The sequence below is a fragment of the Oryctolagus cuniculus genome, chromosome 11, assembly GCF_051225735.1.
Source record: "Oryctolagus cuniculus isolate XC-2025 breed Fujian yellow rabbit chromosome 11, ASM5122573v1, whole genome shotgun sequence".
NCBI lineage: Eukaryota > Metazoa > Chordata > Mammalia > Lagomorpha > Leporidae > Oryctolagus > Oryctolagus cuniculus.
The window spans coordinates 80,963,454-80,988,460 of NC_142877.1; the positions used below are offsets into that span (position 1 = coordinate 80,963,454).

Consider the following 25,007-nt stretch of genomic DNA (forward strand, 5'->3'; position numbering starts at 1 on the left):
TTCTAGCTCAGCATATAACACATTCGAAAATTGCCTTGTTGAGAATGTGTCTTCCAGAAGGGCAGAGTGGATTCACTTGACTTCTTATCTTGATGTTCATTGCCAATGACCAGAATGGTTTTTGATATCTTTTATGCTTAATAAGTATTTGTTGGCTATTTCAAAACATTTGTGAATAACTGATTGAGTACTAAAGAGGTAATTTGGACACAGACTACAAGAATTGAGATGTGAACAGCCAACTGTAAGCCACTCTAAACTTCTGAGAAAAGGAGCAAGAGGATTAAATGGCAGTTAAATCAAAGAAAGAAGTTTGACATAGTTGAAAAAGGTGAAAATGTGATAGACTGTGAGGATGTTGTAGAAAAATAATTAAATTCCTGCACAAGAGATTGTTTTGATAACAAAATTTCTAGGGGAATTTGCATGTTCTCCAAACTCTAAAAGTTGTTTTAATTCTCTTAAAATGTGTTCTTCACTCCATTCTCTGCAAACAACAGTTTAACAAGATGGCTCCTGAAAATGGGTAGTCCTAAAGTCCTCAAGATGAAGAACACATAAGTTTGTAAGGAAGGAGTCAGAAGTGCATTTGAAGGCAGCCACAGTCCTGGGCTTTATGAATTTACAGTCAGAGCAGTTAGCCCTCTTGCCACTAGGCACTTGTGTTTTTGGTGCATAACTGAGTTTCCTTTACACAGAGGAAACTGTCTTCATATTCAGCTTGCGTCATTGTCAAAGAAAAGCATTTATTTTGACTTTGACTTATAATTCTCCAAATTGAATATTAATCTATAATATATTAAAAAAATTAATCTTTAATCACATTTCAAGGCTGATATTTTTAAAGGTGAACTGGCTTTGCCTTGCTTCTATAACTCAGCTTTTCACTAGAAATACTATTTTTATTTTAAAGCCATTAGCATAAAAGATACCAAAGAGAAATAATCAGTATACTTCTATAGGAAAGTATAAAGGCGTAATTGAAATTCAGTAAACTTGGCCAGCGCCACGGCTCACTAGGCTAATCCTCCGCCTTGCAGCGCTGGCACACCGGGTTCTAGTCCCAGTCGGGGCGCCAGATTCTGTCCCGGTTGCCCCTCTTCCAGGCCAGCTCTCTGCTGTGGCCCAGGAGTGCAGTGGAGGATGGCCCAAGTGCTTGGGCCCTGCAGCCCATGGGAGACCAGGATAAGACCTGGCTCCTGCCATCAGATCAGCACGGTGCGCCAGCCGTAGCACACCGGCTGCGGCGGCCATTGGAGGGTGAACCAATGGCAAAGGAAGACCTTTCTCTCTGTCTCTCTCTCTCTCACTGTCCACTCTGCCTGTCAAAAAAAAAAAAATTCAGTAAACTTAATGATCATAGATAGGAGTAAAGATATAATACAGATATAAATGTGCTAAATGTTCAGTAGTTTTGGTTGACAGTCAATCTCAGTACTTCTGCAGCATTAATTACATTGGAACTGAGCTTGTATATTTTAGATTGGATAGAAAAATAATATTGCTTTCAGTTTGCATGATTATGTCGATGAGCAAATGTTCCTCAAGTGTTATTTAGACTTTTCTGTAATAGAAAAGAAACTCCTTATTTCTTCCTCTAAAGTCGATGGCCCAATGCTTGCTTGAAGACTTCTGGAATGGAAATAACTTGTTTCATTGAAACTTTAGCCCAACCATAGTACATAATCTTCAAAGATGAGATAGATATTTTTTCAAATCAGTGAAGCCAGAATAGGAAGCATCTCCTACCAAAAGATATAAAACTATGAGGGGAAAACAGTGACAGAGTGAGCTAAGTGGCTCTGTTGTGTGTTTCTTTTGAAACTTCATAGATATTTTGCTAGATGATGCTGGTGATGCAACTGGACACAAAGATGGCCGCAGTGTGAAAATTATCGTCTCCATAAGCAAGGGCTATGGTCGAGCAAAGGTGTGTCTTTAATTTTAGTTGTTCTCTAACTAAAGAATTAAAATTAATATGAGTGAAATGTATTTTTATTTTTGAAGTGTTCATTAATATAAAGAGAACAGATTTCATGTATTTCATAGGTACAGTTCTGAGATGATAACCACACTTCCCCCAACCTCTCCCCTCCCACAATCCCCCTCCTTCCCGCCTTTCATTTTTTCTTTAATTTTTGCAAAGACATGATTTAAACCCCCTCTGTAATCCCAGGATTAATTCACTACTAACCACAATATTCAACAAGAAAAATGGAAGACCACAGTTCCACAGAAGTATGAACAAGGACTAAAAACAATAGTTATATCACAAGATGTCTGTTTCATCCCTATATATTGTTTGTATTCTATATTAATTGCCACATATCAGAGAAAACATGCTATTTGTCATTTGTATTTCATGTTTGAGTGTTTGTTCCTGTGAATATACTATCAGAGGTGTTTGCTTTGGCTGGAGTTTAAAATGTTATAGAAGCATGCAAGTTAGGAATCAAAGAAATGGTATTAGGAGAATGTGCTGAAATGTCAGTAAGATTGCCCACATCCCATATTGGAGTATATGGGTTCAGTATCTGGCTCTGGCTCCTGACTCTGGCTTGCTGCTAATACAGACCCTGGGAGGCAGTGGTGATGGCTGGCTTGAGTAATTAGGTTCCTGCCATTCACATGGGAGACCTGGATTAACTTCCCAGTTCCTATTTTCAGCCCAGCCCCATCGCATCCCAGCTGTTGAAAGAATCTGGAGAGTGAAAAAGAAAATAGGATCATTTTCTCTGTCCATCTTTCTTTCTCTGCCTCTCAGATAAATAAAACTAAAAAATATATATAATTTAAAAAGAAATGACATCATCATACATGTAAAACTATCTCTCATGTACCACACATTCATTTCCCTAAAAAGAATTTGATTTATTAGGTATTTACATTTCTGAAACTTTAAAAAATTGCTTTTACATAAATGTATTATCTAACATGCTCTTTCAGTGTCATCTATAGAATGTAATGATTATGCTGCAACATCACTAGAAATGTCAGTGTAGTCTTTGTACAAAGAGAAGACTGTGCTAAGTTAATATTCCAGATTTGGACAGACATTCTCCTGAATTCAGTAGGACAAATCCCATCAGTGCTACTTATCTGTATCATTTTTCAGTAATCCTAAATGGATCAAGCAAGCATTTCAACCTTTAGAATTAAATATTGCCTTCACATTGGCATTTATTTATACTCTTACACCTTCTAAAAAAATTCTAAAATGGAAAGAAAGTAGAGCAGAGGAGAGAAGATAGGAGAGGGGAGAGGAGGCGATGGACAGAGGGCAAGGAAGAGAAGAGAAGAGAAGAGAAGAGAAGAGAAGAGAAGAGAAGAGAAGAGAAGAGAAGAGAAGAGAAGAGAAGAGAAGAGAAGAGAAGAGAAGAGGAGAGGAGAGGAGAGGAGAGGAGAGGAGGGAAGGGAAAGGAAGGGGTTGAGTGTTTAGCTGAGTAGCCAAGAATATAAATGTTTAAGTATCCAAAATTTTTCTGTCAAACAAACAAAAATCCTTTGGAATTTTAAAATACTTGAAGAAGTACATTTGAAAAGTGAGATAGTACTTTTGAATTGTACAGTGAACAAATGTTCCAAGGAGTGCAGTGACATAAAATTTCTGCATGAGCTGCAGATGTGTGCCTGGTTTTCCCTAGTGGGTCTTTCTGTGAGAGGCTTTGAGTCTCAGTGAAACCTAAATGAACTCTAACTTTGAAGCAGCTGCTTATAAAACAGTACAGATGTATCCATTTTGATTAGGTTCTGACACACTAGAAAACAAGGTCTCCTTTTTGGAATAATTTTGAAAACAATGCCTTTGAACATTTTTTCTAATAAAATTTTCAAGGAAGTGGTTGTTCTCATCTGCTTGGGTTGTCACAAAAAATATGGAAGATAGTGGCTTACGTAACAGAAATTTGTTGTCTTGTAATTCTGGAGGATGGCAAATCCAAGACCAAGTGCTGGCCAATTTGGTGTCTGGAGGGCACTGTCACCTTGGATTGCAGATGGTGAACTCCATCTGTCATAGCTAACCTTTACCCAGAGTGGACCGGGAGGGAGGCAGAGAGGCCTCTCCCTGGGCACTAATCTCATCACAGAGGCCCCACCCTCCTGATCTACTCTAACCCAAATCACCTCCCAAAGGCCCTATATTCAAGTATCTTTGTATTACTGGTAAGGATTTCAACACAGGAATTTTGAGGACCACAAACACTGAGCCCTTCATGGTAGCAAAAAAAAAAAAAACAGAGTTGTTCAGTTGGGAAATTCTCAGCGTTTTCTAAAAAAGGCTTCTAATTCAGTAATGGTGGTAATCTCTTACCCTTGTAATGTTAAAAACTGAGACCCTGAGCCATTGAGTGATTTACCTAAGGGCACATTTCTTAATTAGGTGACAGGGACCCTGTGTTGTAGAATCCCTGTGTTCTAACACTTGACTCAGAGATTATTCAACTGCCCCTCCAGACCAGACTTGGTGACTAAAACCAAGATTATAATGTTGTTTCATAACCACTATTTCATTTAGCCATTTCCAGTCATCATAAAAGAGGCTCCAGTAGGGCTATAAATCACAAATTGTTTGCTTTTCTAAAATAAGGAATTCCTCAAATTCACATCTTATGAAAAAATGAGATAAATTTAGGGCCATTATTTGTATTACCAAAGTATTTTTTGCTGGATAAGATGAATCCTGTTGGCTCATTGAATTTTCTGATTCAAAATAGGACCTATTTTTTTTTTTCGTAAATGTGCAAATATCATTCTGCCATCAATGAGATATTTCTTAAGGATGGATTGGAATTTATATTAAAATTAATAAATAAAAAATCTATCAAAGGTAAAATCACAAAATATTAAGACCAAGTCCTAAGATTGGATGCTACAGTTGCATTCTGCCCCTCTCACCATTACCCTCCTACTGAGCAGCTGCTCATTAACAATAGACTCACTGCACTGAATCCTAAGATTGTTCTCTCTGATATCCTTCCATTTTATTTTCTGCTGAACAGATTATGAATCCATGTTCCTCGACACACCACTGTATCCAGTCTCTTGCTTTCTTTTTGTTGCTATTGCTATTCTTTTTTTTTTTTTTTTTTTGGTTGGTTGGTTAGTTTGCCATAGTGTTTTATTTTATATACCCCACTGTAGCACCCATAGGGTTAATAAAGATGGTAGTATCCATCACCAACTACTTTAATACATTTGACTAGAAAATGTAGTCATAAAATAAGATGCATGGTAGTATTTTATTTTACTTTCTTTTTTTCTTATTTAGGATCAGAAATCTCAGGCATATTTGATAGGGTCCATTGGAGTTAGTGGAAAAACCAAGTGGGATGTCCTAGATGGTGTAATTAGACGACTCTTTAAGGTAAGTTATATAAGATACACTGATGTTAATTTTCAAATATATTTCTTTCTAGATACTTTAACAATATAGGCATATCTGTTTTTCTGCTCCTCCATTTCAAATAGAGAAAGCTTTTTCTCCTTATACTGCTTGATATTAAATTCTTAAATTTCCTATGTCTAAAAGTCTTGACAAGTAGTTTGATATCCCCGTGGGTCTTGTACTTGCTGTAGATGAGTTGAACCTCATCTGTGTTCTGTTCTGTGTGCCATTTTAGGAATACGTGTTCCGAATTGACACATCCAGTAGCCTTGGCCTGAGTTCTGACTGCATTGCTAGCTACTGTATAGGAGACTTAATCAGGTCCCAAAACCTGGAAGTGCCTGAACTGCTGCCTTGTGGATACCTTGTTGGAGATAATAATATCATCACTGTGAACCTGAAAGGTAAGAATAAAAACAGAAAGGAAAGCGCAGTTTTTTTTTTTTTTTACGAAGTTTTCCTTTCCTTCCCTTTTTTCTTGATGTCAATTTCCCTTCAGATTTTCATATTTGTAACTTGTATTCATCACTCTGATAGTTTTGGTGTGGCATGACCATGTTTATTTTTAAAATACTAAATTCTAAGGAAATTAATTTTTTGAGTTATGGAATATGAAACTTAGAATAAAATTATTAAGATTTACCCAGATTAACTTAAAGGAATGTACTCTGCAGAATTTCAGATATCTAGATCTTCTCCATTATTATCTTTTATTGCAGGAGGATTCTAAAATTTATTGTGTATTCCAAAGTAATACATTTATTGCTATATCCATTTTTTAATATTATGTGTACTCTTTAAATATTTACTGCAATGGAGAATAAAATGGAAAATCTGAGATGAGAAATTATGTTTTTTTATTTTGAATAATGAGATTAAGTACATAAACTTGTCTCCGTAATTCCTTGTTTGTATATGTTAACATGTCAGAATACATCTATATATGCTATGATTTGGTAGGAGAATTTGTCAATATTATACTTTATAATTAATGTAATTGAGTTAATAAAAGGAGCTACTCTTGCTTTCCTTCTAAATAATTCCTGACCAAAACTCACGATTTGTGTTCTTCAAAAGCTAAAGTGGTTTGTAGATCTGGAATAGGTCATGAGATACAGAAGAAAAACGAGAAGGGGAAACAAATAAGACAAAGGACAAATAATATATTTGTGTATATGTGCAGAAATTCATCACATTAATTATTAACGTATAAACTGCCTTCAAGGGGAAGGATTTTATGATAAAATTTATATTGCTTCCATCTGTCTCTGGAAACATAAGTGGAAAATATGATGTAGACAGTGGAGGGGAGCCTGAATAAAAGGAAACAGCTTGCTTCATTTGGACATTCACTCCATCATATTGCTGATCGACAGTATTCTGAAAATGGCCATGTTTGTGGGATAGAAATGTCTAGGAAGTTATTCTGCATTCTTATGGATAACAAAGCTCTGTTCGTGATTGGCATCATAGTTTTCTACCTTCTGAAGAATAACAAGGCATGCTGTTCCTTTTGTTTCTTCCTTCAGGTGTAGAAGAAAACAGTTTGGACAGTTTTGTTTTTGATACACTGATTCCTAAGCCAATTACCCAAAGGTATTTTAACTTGTTGATGGAGCATCACAGAATTATACTCTCAGGACCGAGTGGTACTGGGAAGACCTATTTAGCAAACAAACTTGCTGAATATGTAATAACAAAATCTGGGAGGAAAAAAACAGAGGATGCAATAGCCACTTTTAATGTAGATCACAAGTCAAGTAAGGTAAGTAACAGAATCCTGAGACAACAGCTATTATTTGTCTGTGTCTTAATCAATCAAATTTTGACTTTATGTGAGACTTCTACATTGTACATGGAAAAAATATCCATAGCTTTAACTAAAGCTATAATGTGGTAGCTGAACAAATTTTATTTCATAAATTTAAACAAAACTGTTATTTTCAGTGACATCCAGTTGTAGGGTGTTCTATAAGGCATTGGAAGTATAACAAATGCAATGACAGAGCCCCTACTGTGTGGTTTGGTTTAGACATCCACTCAGGAGGTTAGAGTAGAAAGATGTTTGTACACAGTGCTATGGCAGCAATAGGGAAGAATGATTCTACCTGGAGGAATCGAATATTTATAAAAAGTCAGTACTCGTCTTGGATCTTAATAGATAAGTAGAAATTAACTAGAAAATTGTAGCAATGAGGATTTAAAATGCAACAATCAGAATCTTCCAGGCAGAAATTCTGGAAGTGACAAATTGCTTATTTCATATTTCTATAAGATTTCTTTTAGATACCTGAGGAGACAGAACAATGATCCATTTTACTGCCAGCTAAGGACTGATATACAGTAGTATTCAGCCTGAACATTCTCATTCATTAATGGACATGTAAGGTTGTAAAACCTACATGGGAGCAGGTGTGTGGAACAGCGGCTTAATCACCACATGGGATGCCCACACTGAATGTCTGAGTGCCTGGTTGGAGTCCCCACTATTATAGTTCTGATACAGCTTCTTGTTATTGTGCATATTGGCAGGCAGCAGGTGATGGCTCATGTAAACGTGTCCCCGCCACTTCTATGGGTGACCTGCATGGACTTCCAATCTCCTGATTTTAGCCTTGCCCAGCCAAGGAGTTTTCAGGCATTTAAGATCTGAACCAATGCATGGAAAATCAATCTGTCCTCTCCCTCTTCCTCTCTCTGCCCTTCAGATAAAATGAATAAAATGAATGAATAAAATAAATGAATAACTAAACCTAGCCAGAACTGTCATATAATCTGAATAAAATAAGGAATCCTAAAAGGGAAATAATTGATAGTTAACATATTCCAAACACTAAACTGATTTTACCTGTAATTATTTAAGCTGTGAATCAATGGAACTTATAGTTCTCTTTGGAAACTGCAATTAAAGCAAAACTTTAAGGATAACCCAATGATCCTGAGCCATATTATTATTGAAAATATAAACCAGTTAGATAATATAAATGACCTGGTATCTCAAAGAACTCAGGTATGAAAATTTTTGGAAATAGATGTGACTCCCTATAGCAACTCAAATCCTTTGGATTCTTTAAATAAACCAGATATATAGCTTAGTTGAACAAAAATTTCTTAATAGGTTGCCTTATTAAGGTCTTAACACTGACCAGCCATGGGATTTAAAGCCAGTTACTGAATTTCCTTGTGCTTTTGCTTTCCATTCTGTAAAAAGAGGTAACTTTTAGGGCTGTGCTAAGGACTAAATGAATGAGATGGGGTGGTGGTTGGGTGATGAGAACAGTATAACTAGCAAGCACAGAATGAGGGTTGTCTGTAATTATTAATCATAACCCTTTGCTTCCATTGAAGATTTCTTACACACACCTTTGTTCAAAAAATTTTATATGTATTCTTCAAAGGGAACAATGTTCTTTAAAGAACAAGGGATCTCTTAAAATTTAAATAAATTCAGTATTTGAATTCTGAATATTTTCTTGGAATTCAGCCCTGTTAATTGTAGCGAATTTTGGGTGAACCACCGCCTTGACATTTCAGATAAAGAGAAACATAGAACCTGAGGTAGTACCTGTGACTCGTCCCCCAGCAGAGATAGGAAGAGCTCAGTAGTTGGCATCACCCCAGAGTGAATGCCTCCTAGAACTGTATCGCCTCCTAGCTTTTCACAAAAACCTTTTAGCATATTTTCTTTTCAGCAAGGAAAATGATAAAATGATGAAGTCTTTTAGTCATTTGTAGTGTTTGGTTTTCCCTCAGTGTTGATATGAGAGAACTCTTACAAGTATCTTCTTTTATGAGAAAGAAAGTGGGAAGAGAATAAGAGTAAAATAGAAGAGACAAAGACTTTTGATCAAGTTTGAGATCACTTAAAATCAAGTTTCAAATGAAATAGATTATCTTTGAGTTTCATGAGGTAGTAGTTTGAACATTAAAATAAAGTATGCTATATTTATTATTTGTAAAATATGTAAAAAAAAAGCCCCCTAAATCCTCTTTTACATATATTCTTTTTAGTTCAGTTTAGGAAAAAAACATGTTAGTTTTTAGTTAGTTTTTAGTTAGTTAGGCTTGGAGAGGTTCATAGAAATGTAACATGAAAGTCTTTTGCAGTTTTTCTGAACAAATATTTCCAACACTCCTGTTTTTTCTGCTTTTCCAGGGAAAAATATCTTTTTTGCCATTATTATACCAGTTCAATTTTTGTTATTGGCAATTATTGAAAAAACAATAGTATAGCCAAGATTATTAGAACTAAAGATACTAAAAACAATAATAGGAAGAAATCTATGGACAAACCACATGACATTCATCACCAAAAAAGCATAAAATACAACCAAAATATGTGATTGATTCTTCAAGGTTATGAGATATGAATGAGCTGTCAGTCATGCTGGTGCAAAGTCATTGCCAGAGAATGTGGCAATCTTGGCCAGATTGACAGAGAATTCGTATTGTGCATTTGAGAGATGGCAGTGCAGGTAAATGAAGATGATATGAAAGAAGAGGGGATGACAAACAGATATTGTGTTATTAGGGATTGCTGTTAACAGAAAAGACTTACTGAAGTAAAATGCTAGTGAGGCATGAAATCAAAAATCCTTTTCCTGAAAAAAACAGAACCTTGTGATTGCTGATGTGTTTTATGCTTTGCCGTAGATATCAGTGAAGAGATAAAAGCAAACAGCATGCACTGATTCAAAATCAAGCAATAAAACTATCCAATGAAAGAAAAATCTCTTCCTGTTTTCAATACCTCTGTGTTTTACATTCTGTTCCTCTTCCCACACTTCAAGCCCTCCCTCAAGCTGCCAGCTGGAATATTTTGATTGAGAGCAGGGCACATAAACAATTACACTTTGTGACATTTGATATAACAGACCCAGAAGGCTGGAGATGGATTTAGTAAAGAGTATGTGGCCAGCTGAAGCCACTTGGAATGTTAGGTGGGAAAAGATCAGAAGACTAGACTTGGCAGACTCATTTTTGGGTGTCTGGAATCAAAATCAGAAAAGCAGCGATCAAGAGTTCTTATATAACTCTGGTGTTCTGTCTGCATTTTCAAAGTATAGACATTGAGTTTCTCTCCTTGTCATTGTCTATGTGGAGATATGCTTGATTTCTTCTATCTGACTACATATGAATGTGAAACTCTCCATGCATAGTGATGCCAAGACATCAATATCTTTTTTTTTAAGATTTATTTATTTTATTTGAAAGTCAAGAGTTACACAGAGAGAGAAGCTGCACCTATCTGAAGCCAGGAGCCTGCAGCTTCTTCCTGGTCTCCCACATGGGTGCAGGGGCCCAAGGGCCTGGGCCATCTTCTGCTTTCCCAGGCCATAGCAGAGAGCTGGATCGAATGTGGAGCAGCCGGGTCTTGAACCGGCATCCATATGGGATGCTGGCACTGCAGGTGGCAGCTTTACCTGCCACGCCACAACACCGGCCCCAGGCATCAATGTCTTAAGCTAACATTTCCCTCCCATCAAGCTAGAGTGAGGATGATGAACTAATTTCAGGGGGTTATATCAGAAAACTCTTATTTGAAAATTTTTGTGCATGTCTATTTGTTTATCTAACTGATCCATAGAGTTCATTAGATTACCAAAAGACCTACTTCCCCTCTAAAGATGTAAGACTAAATCAGAATCTAATGACGCTGTTTGTCCAAAAATAATCACCCTGTCACTTATTTGTTGTCATATTAAGTGCTTGACTCTCCCTCCCTTCCTCCCTTCCTCTATTGTAGTCTCCTTCTCTCCCTCTTGTTAATGTTTAGCACATGTAGCATGCTACAGTTGGTAAACCATTGCTAGAAATTCGCCTGACTTCTATGATTATCATTCTTTCCTTGTTTGTTTCCTACTTCCCTGGTAAGTTCCTTCTCTGTGTCTTTCACTGACTGTTGTCCCTTCATCTACTGATAAATGAGAATATTCCTCACCTTTGTGTTCTTTCTCACATCTGTGCTCCTCTGGACGATTCCCAAAAAATGAACACTATCGCTTGAACTTCTATACTTTTCTAACTGCTTGATTTACAGTTTCCCTTAAATTTCCCTTCTCTCTTTTTCTGGCTTTATTCATTCACCTCATGGAAAGTAGAATACCTTTTTTTTATAATTAAAATATGATCACATACAATTTTTTCAATGTTTTCCTGTTGTTTTCTGGAGCACATTGTTCTCTGTTCAGTCCCATACTATGTCTTGACTTCAACACTTTCAGTATTTTCTGGAGTGTTATCTTTTCAATACATTTACCATACTGTGAAGTTACTGTTCTAACCATTATACTCACATTCCCAGAACACTCAATGTGTTTTCATTAGCGACAGTCCAATAATCTTACCTATCATTTAGGTTTGCACATTTTTCTCTCCACTTTATTTTCCAACATTTGCTTTCACAAAACACATACTACTATTTCTTCCCCATATGGCTACCATTTTGTTCATGTTTCTGCTTTCAATTATTCTTCTCTACCTATTTGGAAACCTCTTCTCTCTCATTTTTAAGCATCAAAATATTGCCTAATCTTACAAAAACAAGTTTCATGGCAAATAATACTGCTACCAGAGAGTTTTTTTCCAGAAACCACAAGTGGTCTTTACATTCTCTAAGCAAAAATCTTTATACCAATAAGGTATTTTTCTGACTCTGGGTTATGGTTATATATGTTTATACCTACTCATCTATGCAAGTTTCTTGAATCTCCTTTCCATTTCTGATTAATCAGTATATTCTTCAGATTTCTATCATTGAGAAATAAATTGTTCTTCCCTACTGAAAAGAAATAATCAGCGCCGGCGTTGTGGCTCACTTGGTTAATCCTCTGCCTGCGGCGCCAACGTCCCATATGGGCATCTGCACCCGTGTGGGAGACCAGGAAGAAGCACCTGGCTCCTGGCTTCGGATTGGCACAGCGCCGGCCATAGCAGCCATTTAGGGGGTGAACCAATGGAAGGAAGACCTTTCTCTCTGTCTCTCTCACTGTCTAACTCTGCCTGTCAAATAAATTTTAAAAAAAAGAAAAGCATCTGACAATATTTAAAAAGAAAGAAAGAAAGAAAATAATCAAGTAAGCATATCAGTGTTTCACATCGGTTCTAGTCCTGGTCGGGGTGCTGGATTCTGTCCTGGTTGCTCCTCTTCCAGTCCAGCTCTCTGCTGTGGCCCGGGAAGGCAGTGGAGGATGGCCCAAGTGCTCCGGTCCTGCACCTGCATGGGAGACCAGGAGAAGCACCTGGCTCCTGGCTTTGGATCAGTGGCCATTGAGGGGTGAACCAACGGCAAAGGAAGACCTTCCTCTCTGTCTCTCTCTCTCACTGTCCACTCTGCCTGTCAAAAAAAAAAAAATCATACATGCACACTTCCCACCTTTCCTTTTTGATGGTTTAGACAGCAATGGTTTTCCCTCACTCTACCGTGTTGTTCTCTGAAACTTAAGTCCAGGTCTTCAGTTTCAATTAGGGTTTAAGTCTTCCTGTAGTGTTTTCTGTATTTTGTCTACCGCACTGCATTTTGATTCACTTGTTGACTGACTTCTCTGCAAATCAACCCCAAGTTCTTAGAATACAGGAATTTTATTTTATCTCCGAATCCTTGGTGCCAGAAGACCTGGTGTAAAGTAGATGCTTGATCAAAGTGTTGAAAGAATGAATAACTTCACATTTGTCCATTGGGGTTTGGGGTTCTCTAAAATTAATCTCAAGTGCTACCACTGCATGAAGTTCATCTGATCCCCACGTTGGAATTAATTCCTTCATTCCCATATAGGACCTCTGTATTTTAGCTTCTCTAGTGGAATGTTTCACACTGCATTTTATAATTTCATTATTTATGTGTGTGCCTCTTGTCCTTCCAAGCTCCAGTGTTTATCTCCCCTGGAAAACTTGTTATTTTATTTAATTTCATTTGATATTATTTTACTTTTTACATTCACAAAATAGGTCAAAACTGATCTGTTAACTTATCATAGCTCATAATACACCCATGATGTTATATTGAAATGATTTATCATATTTGAATCTCGGTCCCTAATGCAACAGCTCTTACAGCCTACAGAGGAGGATAGATGAATTGCTCTCTGTAAGCCCCATTCCCATGCCCAGTTCAGAAAAGTACTTGGTTTATAATAAATGTTAAACTTCCTTGAACTCCTTAATAGCATGAATAAACTTTGTTATTTTTTATATCCTAATGCTTGGTCAAGGGGTAGGAACATAATCTATAGATGGTGAATATTTCATATGTAAATGAATGACACTATAACCAGATTAGTGATACTTAAGGTAAATAAAATTCTTGATACTGCTCACTGATTTTAACCATATTTTTCTACATTCTCTGATTTAGGCAACATCTTATGGTTGGCTGCTTCAGTATAAAACAAATATCTTAATTCTTTAATAAACTTTTATATTGACTTCAGTAAATATTTCTAAATGCCTCAAAACCCTGCATCTTACTTTATCCTCTTCTTTTAGTCCTCAAGTGTTATTACAGATAGTGACAGGTTGCCTCTAGGGTGATTGGTTCACAGTATTTACCTGGCTGCCAGAAACTGCGATAGTGGAAGTGTTTTTTAACCCTGAGCAAGATTTGCAAATTGGAAATGTCATTGTAAATATGCAGATATTGTGGAAATGCTCTTAGTGATTAAGATAATTCTAAGAAAGCTAATTATGTTCCTGGCCTACCCATCTGTGAGAGGAGTCAATCAGTAGACTGGTTATCATATTTAGATTAAAAGCTATTAGGAATAACACCAAAAAATCAAGAAGTTCAAGGAATACTGAATGTTAAATAGCATTTAAATGATCTGGTGAAATACAGCAAAATTTGTCTTTGTTTAAAAATCCCAGTAGTTAAGGCATGGATGTTGTGTTGCAGTAGGTTTGGCAGCCACGTAGGATGCCTGCACGTCAGAGTTCTGGGTTGAGAACCACCTGCTGACTTCCAGTCCATCTTCCTGCAATTGTGTCCTGGGAGGCAGTGGATTATGACACACCTGCTGGAGTGTCTGCCACCCTCATAGAAGGCCAGAATGGGGTTCCTGGCTCCTGGTTTCAGCCTGACCAATCCCTAGTGGTTTAGGCATTTAGGGAGTGTACCATCAGATGAAACATCTCTCTCTCTCTCTCTCTCTCTCTCTCTCTCATTTTCTTGGCTCTCCTTCTTGCTTTTACTCTGCCTTTCAAGTAAATGAAAATAAAAAAAACAAACGTTTTTATAAATCACAGTAGTAGAATACAGATTGCAAGTAAATAATTCACTTTAATTAGGATACTATGGGTTGCACTTTCGGAGACCCCCACCTAAATAAATTGGAATGAAACCTTAGAAATATTGGTAGCAATGGAGAGGTGACATTTGGATTTGGTCTGTATTTTATAAAGTTTGCTAGAATCTACTTTTATTATGGAAATACAGAAAATTGGAATGAAGTCTCAATATTTATAGCTTACCATGAATTCATATCCAGAATTCATTTTGGCTTTTATTTTGGGGAGAAAACTAATGAGAAATATGCTTTCATGTTTACAGATTATATTTGCTATAAGTGGTGTGTCCTGGCTCCTCTATTCTTGCAATTGTAATTCTCTGTTCCTAATAAAAATTATTCTCTCATCATTATATGGTTTCTGTTGTATAGAATAAGATTCTCTGTCAATAGAATGGTTTAAATTTTTCATTTTATTAACTTTTCCATGTTTTGTCTTTTATTTTAAGTTACTTAAAATAATAAAACAGAATAGTTCAATAAGCACATTAATTAATATTTTTCCATATTATTCAGGATATGGATATTTATAAATATTGTTTTCACTGAATTATACCCCTTACATAATATCATGCTTGTCTTTCCTCATTTTATGATTCATCATCATGAATTCCATGTTGTGTTATATTTTATATGACATACTTGCTTTCAGAAATTATATATATACATATACAAATATATAATGTTCATTTTTCAAATGAATATAGCAAAATGGTCTATGTCTTTTGGTGAAAGAAACTAGATAAAAACCAGCCATGCTATTCCTAGAACATTAATTGTTTTCCTTTGTTATAAGTTTATCATTGATTAATTTATTCTTTTTATGATTTTAAAGGAACTGCAACAATACCTAGCTAACCTGGCTGAACAATGCAGTGCTGATAATAATGGTGTAGAGCTCCCAGTTGTAATAATTCTTGATAATCTCCATCATGTGGGCTCTTTGAGTGATATCTTCAATGGTTTCCTCAACTGTAAATACAACAAATGGTATGCATATAAAACATCTTGAATTGTCAAATATGAAACACTGGTGACTGAGTTTGCTTTCATGTGACTTTCTACACTTTAACACCTCCAGTGATGCCACCAGTTTGAGAGCTCCTCATTAATGTTAGACCATATTTCCAAAGAATCTGTATGTATTCTCTACAATATCTGTTTATTTATTGAACAACTACGTCTCAAAACTCTTTTATGGAAACATTAATTCCTTGATGATATTTGCTTCTGTAGACATGTCAAAAGTTTTGGAGATGAATACCAATGATGTAACAGTTTGATCTGGGAAATTAAGAACTAGAAGGATCTTATAGAGTTCTTGTTTCATTCTCAGCCTTTATTAAAGTTTAAATTCAAATTTTCTGTAAAGATAAATAAATTCAGTTATAACTCCCTCCAGTTTGTCTTATTTATTATTCTTAGTGAAAGGAAGGTTAAAGTGGGATATAAAAAACCTGAAAGCCATGAAGATTCATTGCATCAGGGTCTCTAAAAAAGTACATGAGAACATCCATATAAATGATACTCATTTTAATGGTTCTGAATATTCCAATTAATCTCTGTTAGTGATAGAATGTCACAAGCAGGTCAGAATAAAATGAAGGGTTAAAGAGGAATACAAATTCTCTCATGTTTTTAAGGAACTTTAAAATAACTATGAAACCTTAAAATAGGAAAAATTATTAATTTGCTTATGAGCCTGAGAGTTAAAGGATTTTAGAGTGGGACAAGACCATCATGAGTATTCTAACTGCATTTTATAGGTGAATAAATTCAGGCTCAGAGGAAGAAAATGCTTTGCCTGAATGCCAGAGCTAAAATTACAGCCTCAAATACCAAATCCGATCAAAAAATCCTCTGTCATTTTTTCAGATTAACATAACAGAATTATCCTTTTGAAGCTTACTGTTCAAATGATATAATTTGTATTTATCTTCAATGTTTCCTAAGATAATTTTAGTGAATTAATCATTTCTACCTCCAGTACATATAAATTTTTTATTTTTTATTTTCTTAGTCCATATATTATTGGAACAATGAATCAGGGAGTTTCTTCATCACCAAATCTAGAGCTGCATCATAATTTCAGGTAAAAAAAAAAAAAAGTTGAAAGCCCTTTTTTTGTTATTGTTTCTTCTGTTTGTTTCAGTGGTTATCTTTCTCTTTGTGTGTTGACACATTCTGCCAGTGCTGACCTGTGCTGTGAAAATAATTCTCACTTCTTCCGACACCCTTTCTGAAGCAGACATTTGGTAATCCTCAACCTGTAATCAGAAGAATTTCTTTTAAAAAGCAAAGACATGCTTTTCCTGCTCACTATGTCTCCAGCTAAAGTGGAGCACTTTTCTTCTAGGTGTGAGGAATGTGAACAGAGTTCCTATTTAAGGATCTGTGATTCTCCTGCAGGAAAAGTGCTCAGTATGCAGACTCCTACTTACTTTTGATGTGCTTTGGCTTCTGCATCTCTTCAGCTCAAAAAGTAGGGCTAGCCTTATTCTAGCACTGATGCTCCAAGACCTTCTGAGCCATTTGATCATTGAACTAGGAGCATTATCAATTGGAATGAGAGCGTTATTACTCTGTATGGGAAAGGAAATCCCTGCGCACTTAAAATTTGTATAAAAATTTCTGTTTTTCTCTTTTTTTTTTTAGGTGGGTATTATGTGCAAATCACACAGAACCGGTGAAAGGCTTTTTAGGCAGGTATCTTCGAAGGAAACTGATAGAGGTAGAAATTGAAAGGAACATACGCAATAATGACCTAGTCAAAATTATAGATTGGATTCCTAAAACATGGCATCATCTCAACAGTTTTTTGGAAACACACAGCTCTTCTGACGTTACCATTGGTGAGTTCCAAAATTACAATGTGCCATTTTCCAGGAACTAACAGTACTTGGTAAATATGGCCAGATTGGATGGTCAAAAATAACAAGGAAACCTAATGTTTTTCAAACTTTCAAAGATTTAAGTTAACTTATTTTTTCTTCACTTCTGAATGTTTGCTTTCTTCGTAGCTTGTTTCTCCAACTATATTAATTTTCTCTGACAATTATAGATTAGTGTTATATTACTGAGATCACATAAGTTCAATATAGATAAATATCTAAAATTTAATTTTAAATTAAATAGTATCTACTTAAGGTACTTTTTATGCTAATGCAAATTTTTGTTAATAACTCATATCAAATAGAGCTATAAAATACTTCAGAAATTATTTATGTGTTTTATTGATGATTTAGGTATTTTATATTTTTATGAAGACGAAAAGTATTTGAATTGCTTCTCTTGGTTAGTATAAAAATGATTATTATTGTATTCCTTTTTTTATGGAAAGGTGCAGAAATCCTTTTCTGATTGTTATAGATCATAAAAGTGAATTCTACATGGGGATCGGAATATCCATCCTGAAACCCAAATCCAAAAATAATGAGATATTTTTTATTCACTGGTTCCTTTCAGCACAGCTTTATCATCTGTAACCTGGGTTGACTAACATGATATTTATAATAACTTCTAAGTTTTATATACAGTTTTTTAAATTAATAGTTTATTGTAGAAAGAAAGGAGAGGCCTGGAGGAAAGTTACTTTAATTATAATCCAGCTGGCTAACATTATAGTTTCTTAAAAGTTTGCAGGAAATATATGAAGTCTCCCAAGTGATATCTAAATGTGTATTTGGATTGTTAAATATAATGCTTCTCAAAAATGCCCTGTTATTTGTTTCTTCTTAGGTCCTCGACTGTTCCTTTCTTGCCCTATGGATGTAGAAGGTTCTAGAGTGTGGTTTATGGATCTCTGGAACTATTCGTTAGTACCTTATATTTTGGAAGCAGTGAGAGAAGGTCTTCAGGTATAGTACTCAGTTTTTATTACTGTTTACAAACCAGTCATTCTTTTAAAAGCAAAAATATTCATTTCTCTGGGTATTTCTGACAAAAAAAAACACTATGTGAAGTATTTAAATAAAGAAGTAAAATTTTAAAGAGCAACTATTTTATAATGTTTGTTGTGAGGACAAATATTTAAGACAAAGTAAAAGCAGTAATCCTAACAACTACACAATTAAGACCAAATGTGTTGCCATGGGTATTTACTGATTGTTCTAATTAGATAGCTAGGTAATCACACAGTTACACATCTGAAGACTCACCCATGTTTACATGTGTCTTGGCCATTTATACTTGTAGCTTATAATTTTCCAACAAGTAGTTTTTACTCACAGATTTCCTGTTTTTAGTATGTTTTTATCTGTGATGGTTTGCTTTACCAACAGCATTGCTGTTCCTCTCATTGCCCTCCCATCATAAGGCCCTGTTTATTCTCAACCAAAAAATGAAAATATATCCCTAATAGCAAAACCTTATTCTTCCACAGAATAAGGTCCATGGATCTTGCCTCTGCCTTAAATTTGGAAATTTCATGAAGCTGTGGAGTTATAAAGCTCTGTAAGATTTGTGTTACATAAGCACTCAACTTATTATGGAAGAATCCAGTCTCCTTTTCAATTACTCAGCCAAGGTTTAGGCAGCTTTTACTTAGACATCTCTATTTCTGGTTTTCACACTGCTACTATTTCACACTGCTACAAGAATTAAGAGATGGTTTATATTTTCTACATTCTGTCATCTGCAATACTGTGTTAAGCCTTTATTTTACTATCTAAAAAATTGATTACCTGTTTTCTGTTCCCTTACTCCCTTTCGTTATCATGCTCTCTTCACCTATTAGAATGACATGGCAATGTTCAGAGCTATCACAAAAGTTTTAGTGAACATGCTGAACATTGTGAAGATGCTCTGAGCCCACAGAGATTGAGCTAACATCTAAACAATGCTATCGATTTCTTCCACCCTGCAATTACATAACATAAATTTATATTTAAGGGTATGAGCTAATCTAGACCAAGAAAATGTACAAAACTTGACAAAATATTATACCAATGATTTTCATTTTTCAATTATAATATAGCATTTCAAGTTTTCTCTAAAACTGTTACACTGCCTAGGATATAAGTTGAGTATTTCAGTTTTCATCATTTATACCCCAAATGAATCACTTTATGAAAATTCATGTGTAATATTCTACAAGTTTAATTTTAAAACTACTATTTTAGTAACTGTTCTGTAAATGCAGATATAGTTTTAATAAACCATTATTCATTTCTTTTTAATTTTTTGCTTGCAAATTAGAGAGAGGAAAAGGGAGCTCCCATTCACTGATTGCCTCCCCATATGCCCCCATAGCCTGGGGCTAGGCCTGGCTGGTTCTGGGAGCAAAGAACCCAACTCAAGTCTCCCATGTGCGTAGCTAGGAGGACTCAACTACTTGAACTAATACTTCTATCTCCCAGGGTACACGTTAACAGAAAGGTAAAATTTGGAACAGGACCAAGGTTAAACCATTTACTACAAAATGAGATGTGTGCATCCTAACCTAGGTCTTAACCACGGGCCAGATGCATGCCCCAAGTCTATCTGTTCACAATTGCTTTGGCTGTTCTGGGTCTTTTGTGATTCCAAATGAATTTTAGGACTTTTTTTCTAATTCTACAAATACTATCATTGTTATTTTGATGGGGGTTATCTTAAATATATAGATTGCTTTAGATAGTATGGCCATTTTAGCAATATTAATTCTTCAAATCCATGAACATTGAATATCTTTACTTTTATGTGAATATCAATTATATTTTTTCATTAAGTCTTTGGATAATTTTATTCTTAAATATTTTGTTGGGGGGTGATTATTAGAAGTTTAATCAGAATAAGATGATTATAAGAGATGCTATTTAAAAAAAAAACTTTTATTTAATAGATATAAATTTCCAAAATACAGCTTATGGATTACAATGGCTCCCCCCCCATAACTTCCCTCCCACTCACACCCCTCCCATCTCCCGCTCCCTCTCCCATTCCATTCACATCAAGATTCATTTTCAATTATCTTTATATACAGAAGATCGATTCAGTATATATTAAGTAAAGATTTCATCAGTTTGCACCCACACAGAAACATAAAGTGTAAAATACTGTTTCAGTACTAGTTATAGCATTACTTCACATTGGACAACACATTAAGGACAGAGATCCTATGTAAGGAGTAAGTGCACAGTGATTCCTGTTGTTGATTTAACAAGTTGACACTCTTGTTTATGGTGTCAGTAATCTCCCTAGGCTCTAGTCATGAGTTGCCAAGGCTATGGAAGCCTTTTCAGTTCGCCGACTTCGATCTTATTCCGACAGGGTCATAGTCAAAGTGGAAGTTCTCTCCTCCCTTCAGAGAAAAGTGCCTCCTTCTTTGATGGCCCGTTCTTTCCACTGGGATCTCACTCGCAGAGATCTTTCATTTAGGTCCTTTCCCCCCCCCCCCCCCACAGTGTCTTGGCTTTCCATGCCTAAAATACTCTCATGGACTCTTCAGCCATATCCGAATGCCTTAAGAGCTGATTCTGAGGCCAGAGTGCTGTTTAGGACATCTGCCATTCTATGAGTCTGTTGTGTATCCCGCTTCCCATGTTGGATCATTCTCTCCCTTTTTATTCTATCAGTTAGTACTAGCAGACACTAGTCTTGTTTATGTGATCCCTTTGACTCTTAGACCTATCAGTATGATCAATTGTGAACTGAAATTGATCACTTGGACTAGTGAGATGTCATTGGTACATGCCACCTTGATGGGGTTGAATTTTCTTATTCTTATTTACTCTCATGGAAAGTTTCAGTAGAGTGAATTAAAGGAAAAGAAATATCTTTCACCTGTCTTTCTAAAGTGCATTTTAGTAGAGAACTTTATTTAGTGTCAAGCATAGACTTTTTTTTTAATTTTTAATTAGCTTTTGACAGATTCAAAGTGCTTTGTAGATGGAATTCTAAGAACATAATGATATTCCTTTACCCCTTTCCTCTAACCCTCCTTTCTTCTCCCTCCCTTTCTTTGTTGTTAGTTTTTTAGATAACATATTTTAGATTTATATTATGGTGGAAAGGCTTAATAGTTTGCTGAATGAGAAGTTTAATAAGAAAAAAGCAAAAAGACCCTAATTTAGTGGGAATATAAACAATGGCTGTAAACAATAATTGAATGGAAAAATGACCATTTCACCCATATATAATATATTTTAAAGTAACCATAGATCATTAAAACTATAGCAGTATAACATGCTTAACCATTGGTACAAAACGATATTTGCAGCAGTACTGATACACACAGACATTTCTTTCTTCTTTTATTTATTTATTTATTTTTAATTTGGCAGGTAGAATTATAGACAGTGAGAGAGAGACAGTTGTTTTGTTTTTTAAGTTTTAGCTCCCACATAAAAGTGAGAACATGTGGTATTTGTGTTTCTGTGTCTGGCTCATTTCACTCAACATGATGTCCTCTAGTTGTGTCCATTTTGCTGCAAATGGTAGAATTTCATTATTTTATTATAGCTGAATAATATTCCATTGTGCATATGTATCACATTTTATTTATCCATTCATCTGATGATGGACACCTTGGTAGGGTGCAAATTTTGGTTATTGTGAACAGTGCTGCTATAAACATAGTGGTGCAGGTAACTCTTTAATACACTCTGCTCATGTCTTTTGGGTATATACCCTGTAGTGGGATTGCTGGATCATACAGCAAGTTTGTTTCTAGTCTTTTGAGTAATCTCCACACCATTTTCCACAGTGGCTGCACTAATTTACATTACTGCCAACAGTGTGTAAGTGTTCCCCTTTCCCCACATCCATGCCAGCATTTATTAATCTCTCTGTTATGCGTGCCAGGGGATTCCAATACAATCCCATCAAGCTTGCATGTACCAATGACATCTCACTAGTCCAAGTGATCAATTTCAGTTCACAGTTGATCACACTGAAAGGTCTAAGAGTCAAAGGGATCACACAAACAAGACTAGTGTCTGCTAGTACTAACTGATAGAATAAAAAGGGAGAGAATGATCCAACATGGGAAGCGGGATACACAACAGACTCATAGAATGGCAGATGTCCTAAACAGCACTCTGGCCTCAGAATCAGCCCTTAAGGCATTCGGATATGGCTGAAGAGTCCATGAGAGTATTTTAGGCATGGAAAGCCAAGACACTGTGGGGGGGGGGGGGGGAAGGACCTAAATGAAAGATCTCTGCGAGTGAGATCCCAGTGGAAAGAACGGGCCATCAAAGAAGGAGGCACTTTTCTCTGAAGGGAGGAGAGAACTTCCACTTTGACTATGACCCTGTCGGAATAAGATCGAAGTCGGCGAACTGAAAAGGCTTCCATAGCCTTGGCAACTCATGACTAGAGCCTAGGGAGATTACTGACACCATAAACAAGAGTGTCAACTTGTTAAATCAACAACAGGAATCACTGTGCACTTACTCCTTACATAGGATCTCTGTCCTTAATGTGTTGTCCAATGTGAAGTAATGCTATAACTAGTACTGAAACAGTATTTTACACTTTATGTTTCTGTGTGGGTGCAAACTGATGAAATCTTTACTTAATATATACTGAATCGATCTTCTGTATATAAAGATAATTGAAAATGAATCTTGATGTGAATGGAATGGGAGAGGGAGCGGGAGATGGGAGGGGTGTGAGTGGGAGGGAAGTTATGGGGGCGGGGAGCCATTGTAATCCATAAACTGTGCTTTGGAAATTTATATTTACTAAATAAAAAAAAGGAAAAAAAATCTCTCTGTTATGGGTTTATCCATTCTGACAGGAGTGAAGGCATAGACTTTTTACAATACTCCATAAGTAGAGTTTTTATTTCTTGAATTTTTTGTTCTTAAAATTACTGATGAAGATAAACATGGGTAGTCATTTCTACAAGGATTTATAATAAACCTTCCTCATACTCTCCCCAAAATGCTAATCATCTACCCCAGTGTTCAGTTTTGTTTTGCTAAACCTTCAAGTTTAAAGTGAGTTATGTAGACAAATATCTAAATATTTATTTAAATATTAAATATTATTCATAAATACTAAAACATTCATTTAAATATTAAATAATATTTAAAATCAGGAAAATTGTGTTTGGACATTTAGTTCCCTTGATATTCTCACAGGAACTCAATGTGCAACAGAGACATTCAGTTAGTAGTCACCTTGTTTACCTAATAGCAAAGCATTTTATATCTTCCAAACTATGTGGTCAACTTTCAGATGTATGGGAAACGTGCACCATGGGAAGATCCTTCAAAGTGGGTGCTTGACACATACCCATGGAGCTCAGCGTCTCTGCCTCAGGAAGGCCCTGCATTACTTCAGTTACGACCAGAAGATGTGGGGTATGAGGGCTGCACGTCCACTAAGGAAGCTACAACCTCGAAGCACATTCCACAAACTGACACAGAAGGAGATCCCCTGGTGAGAACTTGATGTTTGATTTTTCCTGGGTAATTCATGCTAGACCATGTGGTCATTAGCATGTAGCCATTTGTATCAAAGGCATTATCCTGGATCATATTTGGGACTGCCCTGATGCTCAGATTTTACTGTATTACCTTTGGCCTACTTTTACTGAATGAAATCATTAAAATGTAAGCCAAAGTTGTATACAGAAAAATAATCAAGAAACACACCAAGTTGACATCTATGATATTATTTTTCTCATTATGCATTAAATCATGTAAATAATTAAATAGATAAAAATTTTTAGATATCATAGTTCAACTCAACAGGAATATAAGAGAAAATTGAATTTTGTTCTTAAATTAAATGCTCAAAGAGAGTAAAATCCATTGTATACTTGGAGAATGTCAATTAGCATGACTAAACTTAGAATTATCTTTTCTTCTATAGTAGAGAAAGATAAATTGAACTGGAAATGAGAGAGAAATTATTGTACTTGCTTTGCTCAACTTTTAAGTTTGTATAGTTTAGTTTTTAAAATACTAGAATAACTTTAATAAAAGCCTATAAGAACAGAAATCCAGAAAGGCGTCACACCCTAGCTATTTTTACTCCCTCTTCATAAATGATGTGACCATAGATGAGAGGGAGTAGCAGTTCACCCTATTAATCATCCCAATACCTCCTCTCCTAAATATGGGGGAGAAGTGGGACTATGGCCAAATGTTAGCATGAACAGAGCTTATCTGTTGGGCTTGACAGAGTAAGCAACACAGATTCGCTTTTCTTGCAGTAATGAATTGAGTTCATGTTCAGTCATCTTGAACGTTAAGCAACTTTGTGCACTTAACAGCCCCTACCACCATCTTTACAGATTTTCAAGGTAGCATTTGTATTATCCATTAGGGGTAACCTAATAGAAAAAAATATATAGCCCAAATTTTACTAGAAAACTTGTGGACATTCAAAATATCCATCAAGTGTTG

General features: G+C 35.7%; 1 protein-coding gene across 13 annotated transcripts in view; it reads left to right on the top strand.

Moving 5' to 3' along the window:
• The window catches only part of NAV3 (neuron navigator 3), a 966,035-nt gene that overhangs the window by 933,538 nt on the left and 7,490 nt on the right, over positions 1-25,007 (top strand). For all 13 annotated transcript variants that reach the window (XM_089307477.1, XM_051846465.3, XM_008256837.5 and 10 more), the window contains 9 exons: positions 1,833-1,930; positions 5,270-5,365; positions 5,622-5,790; positions 6,916-7,151; positions 15,503-15,657; positions 16,688-16,759; positions 17,323-17,519; positions 18,406-18,524; positions 23,833-24,036. In XM_089307477.1, the coding sequence (XP_089163603.1) occupies positions 1,833-1,930; positions 5,270-5,365; positions 5,622-5,790; positions 6,916-7,151; positions 15,503-15,657; positions 16,688-16,759; positions 17,323-17,519; positions 18,406-18,524; positions 23,833-24,036 (1,346 nt within the window). The remainder of the gene's footprint in view (positions 1-1,832; positions 1,931-5,269; positions 5,366-5,621; positions 5,791-6,915; positions 7,152-15,502; positions 15,658-16,687; positions 16,760-17,322; positions 17,520-18,405; positions 18,525-23,832; positions 24,037-25,007) is intronic.